This window comes from Parasteatoda tepidariorum, chromosome 1 (assembly GCF_043381705.1).
Source record: "Parasteatoda tepidariorum isolate YZ-2023 chromosome 1, CAS_Ptep_4.0, whole genome shotgun sequence".
NCBI lineage: Eukaryota > Metazoa > Arthropoda > Arachnida > Araneae > Theridiidae > Parasteatoda > Parasteatoda tepidariorum.
In genome coordinates, this window is record NC_092204.1 from 53,403,503 (window position 1) to 53,409,276 (window position 5,774).

General features: G+C 31.0%; 1 protein-coding gene across 1 annotated transcript in view; it reads right to left on the reverse strand.

Moving 5' to 3' along the window:
- Positions 1 to 4,051: 4,051 nt before the first annotated feature.
- The window catches only part of LOC107443749 (U7 snRNA-associated Sm-like protein LSm11), a 22,915-nt gene continuing 21,192 nt past the window's right edge, over positions 4,052 to 5,774 (reverse strand). The window contains exon 3 of the mRNA XM_016057710.3: positions 4,052 to 4,571. Within this exon, the coding sequence (XP_015913196.2) occupies positions 4,167 to 4,571 (405 nt within the window). The 3' untranslated portion in view covers positions 4,052 to 4,166. The remainder of the gene's footprint in view (positions 4,572 to 5,774) is intronic.

A 5,774-nucleotide genomic window follows, 5' to 3' on the forward strand; every position in this document is an offset into this window, starting at 1 on the left:
TATATATAATTCTCTTACGTGGCTCCCAAATTTTGGCTGAAGTACTTTGTACAACTAAATAAGATTCTTTTCACAACAGTTAAATATTTACTTTATTTTCTTCATTCATAGAGAAAACAGTCGGCAAAGAATTCTGTTAGGTTAAAAAACATTTCGCTAAAAAAATAACGAATTCTAAAAGAAATAAAAATAAACAACTTAAAAAATAAAAATGCTGTTGCCAGCCATAGAATTTTTTGAAAGTTAACTTAGCAACATAAATCAAAATGACATAGAAGCGCAACTAGATCAAAATTATGATACCTGAGCGCTTGACGTAACAAATCCTTCAATTCTAAAAGTGTTGTATCGCCAAATGCCCAAATTAACAATTGTGTTCTTAAAGAAATTCTATAAAAAGTTTTAAATAAACAACCTACTTCTACAACTGCTTCTTGAAGAACTTGGCTCATAGATTAAAAATATTGTTTTAATTTTACAGTACTAACTTTACTTCTACTTTCATTATTGCTATGACCCTCTTTCATTACATTTTACAACTTCATGCTAAATTTGAGGACTTTAAGTTGTTTTGTGGTTGAATACTGACATTTAGAAATGTGTACATAAAAAAAATAATATTTAGAGGTTAAGAGTTGCCTCAGAAAAATTTGAATTGTTGACATTGAACTTAACAATGGAAACAATCGTTTTTGTGAAAAATTGAATTGTATTGTTGACATCAAAACTAAAAATATTGTGTTTCAACTTAACAATACTACCTTAATTTATACTTTAGAATTGCCTCGGAGAAATTTGAATTGTTAGCAATGACTTAAACAAAAAGTTTTATTTTAACTGACAAATACTATATTATAATTTTAACTTTTTCTATGACTATACTCATTTTCTTACTCTTTTCTTTGTTTTTTATACATTTTATATTTTTGTGATAAAATAAAAAACTTATAGTTGTTCTGCTTCTGAACACTGATGAAAACACAAAATGATGGGCTTCATCAACAATCAAAAATATATACATTTATTTTACAAATTCCATATTATTAAGGTGGCGCCCTTCAGAGAATTAAAAATACAAAATTATCTTCATCAAAGCCGATGCTTTACATCCGGCGTTCAGTGGCAGACTACTATTTCATATTGTTTTACAACACATGGCTTTAGCCCTCTGGTGGGAAAGACTTTAAAACAAAACTTACAACAGTTACTTTTCTCAACAACTGAAATTTAGAATAGTGTGATTAAGAAAAATATGTGAACTGTTTGCAATTTCAAATTAATATTGAAATGTACAGGTTTAGAATTTTCTACAGTGAAAAGTTTTCGGAACTTCAGTATTCAAAAAAGTATACAAAAGCTAGACGTTAAGAACGTATCCAATGAGCGAGCAAAAAGCGAGCATTGGATTGCGAAGCAATCCGAAATGAACTGCGAAAGCAGTTCCGGGGTTGGTGAGCGCCAGCGAGCAGGGGGCGAAGCCTCCTAATTTTATTTATTTATTTAAATGCAATGCAATATTGCTAAAGGCGTAAAATACTTCAATGTTTTTATTTCGTATTGTATGAAATAAAGAGAATAGTCGGACCTCTATTTAACAAAGTCGATAAATCCCGATAAAATTTTCGGTACATGGAAAATTCGTTAAATAGAAAATAACCATTCGAAATACTTAAACAACACACAACAGGTTTTAAATTCATAAGCAGTAGACATATTTAAAATAGTAATCAATATACCTTTATCTTGTAAAATTATTATCGACTATCGAATTGTTTAAAATGATTTTATCACATGAAGGTTCGGTGATTTCTTCATCAAATCTTGTCTTCATGTTCTTCATCTTTCTCACAATTTATTGATGTATTGTTTTTATTTTTTACACTGTCCAAAATATCCGATTTAGTTAATGTTTCTGTGGTTGCAGTTTCAGAATCAATAAAAAGAAAATCATTCATCAGTACATCATCGTTAATTTCGTGATTCACTCTTAGCTGCACCCACATTCTTTTAAGTTCTTCTAAAAGGAATCCCGTCATCGGCCCTGACTAAGAATCAAGCTTTAGCAAAACTGTTACGAAAAAGTACATAACAACATATACGATCTGTAACAATATAGTTCTATGGATTAGAAATTTCTGTTATGCTTTCCCGCAAAATGATTTTTGGCATGGATTCCTATATGAAATGCAAATAAAAAGGAAAGGGATTTTACTGCTTTTTCTAAAAGTAAAATGGCTGAGAAAATCAATTTTAGGTCATTTCCCCCATAAAATGCGTTGACAAGTTTGAAATATTCTAGGAAATAGGGAAAGTGGATCTTAAAGAAAAGTTCGTTAAATAGATAACTTACTTCGTTATCTAGAAGTTCTTTTTACGAAGAAATTTCCAAAATGTTCTTGGTTCCTAGGGAAAAAAATCGCAAAAGGGAAGTTCGTTAAATAGAAGTCCGACTGTATAAATATTTTAGGAAGGGCGTCAGTACGGGACTTTTCATATATACGCCTCTAGTTGTTTTACAATATTAATCGTAATGGCCCAATTCAAATTGCAGGAAAATCCATCATCAATGGGGTTATTTAGTAATGGACATTTTACAATAAAAAAAATAAATACTAAAATAATTTTAAAATTCTTACGTTTTCCTTTCTCCTAAGGTTGAGGGGTCTGAACTGGACCAAGATTTTTCATGCCTTAAAGCTAGATTTCTTCAAATTTGCTAAACCCCGTTGCAAGTTAAGAAAAGACCATTGCATTATAGGATTTAAATAATCATCTACAACTGCTTATAGTTCCGTTTTATTTCGTTATCAAATTATACAAATATGCTTTTAAAACGATATAAAAGCTTTTAAAAGTTAAACACATCAGGCTGAAATTTAATTCGAGTAATCTTTTACGATTGGTAGCGCTCGCGCGCCACAGGTCCTGAGTTCGATCCTCGGGCCGGGCAAGGTTGACTCAGCCTTTCATCCCTTCAGTGGGTCGATAAATGAGTACCAAGCATGCTTGGAAACTAAAGGGGGTTACGCGTTCGGCTGACCACCTGACCGGAACATCTGCTCCTGCACCCAAGGTAAAGAAAACTGAGCTGGACTATTGCGGCACTGAGTTTAGTTTTTTATCTCTTACGATAAATATCATAGAATTATTTTTTAAAAAAAGTTATAGTTTCGTAGCCTTACTAGAATCCTAGACTTGGCGACATATTTCGATAAATAAGAATATTCGTTCTTGAAAAAGAGACAACATTGACAAATATGACGCTGCAAGATCATTGGATTTGATGCGATCACTGAAAATGGCACGTCTTATGCTGACATGTTCTTAACAAATTAAAAGCGAGATGAAGAATTTTTACTTTTGTTTCGCTGTAGAAAAAATTGTCTGCCACAAATATTTATTATTCTTTCACCAGTTTCTTTAAATGCGAACAGAAAAAAGTATATTAGTTAAGATTTTTATTCTTGTTATTATTATTAATAAGAAAGAAAGCAAGCAAAAAGGAGGCCGTGTAACTTCAAGAGTTGGCGATATTGATACGTTGGGAGCTTGGTATCTATTAGGCGTGGACTTAGATGCAAACAGGTTGTCTCCATAGAATTTATGTTTTTTTTTCTTTTTTTCTTCCAATTTGCAAGAGCTTAGGAAAAGAACTCGTTACAAAATTATTACAATACTGTGCAGCGAGGCAGCATCACGAAAGAAATAGATGGGTATTAAACTATTTCAATTTAACAATTGCTGCTACAATGAGTACTTAAAAATGTCAATTATTCTACAAAAAAGGTAGCTCAAAAAGATGTTATATTATAAGATTAATTTTTTCGCTAGGTCGAAATCCCTTTTTTAGTAAGTTCAAAATTAAGCTCATAACTGCATCAGATAAAAATTAAGCTTCAAGTAATGATAGAAATAATATGCATCCGGATAATAAGCATGAATAACTTGAATACATACCACCACCAAGACAGAAATTAAAGAGTGGCACTGATAGATACAATGAATTAGGGACTAATTATCAAACAAATAAAAAAAAAGATGACGTGAAATATTATGATGGAAACTTGTTTTATTTGAGGCTTAGCTATAGGATGAAATGATGTACACTTCAGTCTGATTTTTCATGTAAACCAACTTAGAAAAAAATTAAAACTCAACATGGAAAATTATTCTGGCCCATCTTCCTGTTCTAAAATTGCAGCCATCACAATACTGTCACCACGTACAAATAACTGTTTCACATGTCTCTTGTGAGGAGCAGATCCCTTTTTCTTTTTTATTCGCTTCTTTTTCTTTTCCTTAGCACCTTCAGCAACTTTCTCAACTGTTGTAGGAGGTTGATTTTCTTGTGTTTCAACAGATGCCGGATTCTTTTTTTCTTTAGGAGTTTTCTGCGGCAATTCTGAAAAGTTTTCTGCAGACCTTAAATCCTCAAAACAGGGAGTTTTGTGTTTCTTACGTTTGAGATACACTTCATCGACATCACACATAACCAAATTCCAGTGTTTATCGAAAGCCACCACGTAGCCAGTGCATATACCTCGTACTTCTTTGAAGTTCCTAGTCCACACCTTTTTTAAAGAAAAGAAAAACGAATGTAAAAAATATGGAAGAATAGTACAAAAAAATGTGAACCCTACAAAATGTTTATAAACAGAAGATTTAAGACATACACATTTCCATTCATTTAAGAATTAGTTCTACAGGGAAGAAACCGTCTTTCTAAACATCCTTCTGTGAAGGTCTTAGCTTCTCTTTTTTCTACTTCCTCTTATTCTATTTTCTGCTTTCTCAAATATATACTGTACATATATGGCATATAATTATATTTATTTAGTTATGGTGAATAATTTATATATCTTGTTATTCAATTATAACTTATTGACTGACGTACAGTAATCGATTACAAATAATCATAATTTTTCATACATCACAGTTGGGCAAAAATCTAATCGATTACAGTAATTAATTACCTGTAATCATGACTACAAGATAACAATTGTGATTCCAATAATCTATTACTTGTAATCGTGATAACAACTATTTATAATTTTTAATACATCTGTAACCAGGATTACATTGATTACAGTAAATTGATTACAATTCCAAATTACAACAAAAACGATTACAGGTAATTATGGTTACAAGCAATTAAAATATATGATCGCATGTAATCGTGATTGCTTCTTGTAATCAAACAATACGATTACAAGTAACTACGATTGTATACTATATGCAAATATATTATGTAAGAATGTATGGGGATACACATTTTTATGAACATTACCTAAAATTCGATCTTTTAGGAACTAGACCAATTTGGCCCAAATTTTAATATCTAACAATTCAAAAGTTTTATTTACCATTTTTAAACCAATAAATATTTAAAGAAAGTTATATTTTGCATGGAATTATTTTTGGATAAACAAATTTTATAAAAGCGGCAAATTTTTTTCAATTCTTTTAAAAAGTTCGAGATTTAGCGAAATACGCAGAAAGTAAAATTAACATTATGGGGTCCAAACTTTGGAGGGCTCTGGTGACTAAACTATAGTGACTACCTACTATATTTTGAGGTCCAAAATCCGAATATATCGAAAATATTTTATTTTTAATCAGAGGCACACACATATTGTACAGTGTGGAAGTAAATAACAATAAAATTAAAAAAAACGGACCACCCTCAATAACTTTTGATTCTATGATTGGATCTTCACGTTCTAGAACTCAATCTTAATGGCTCCAGGGGGTGATTTCATATATGCAGACGATAT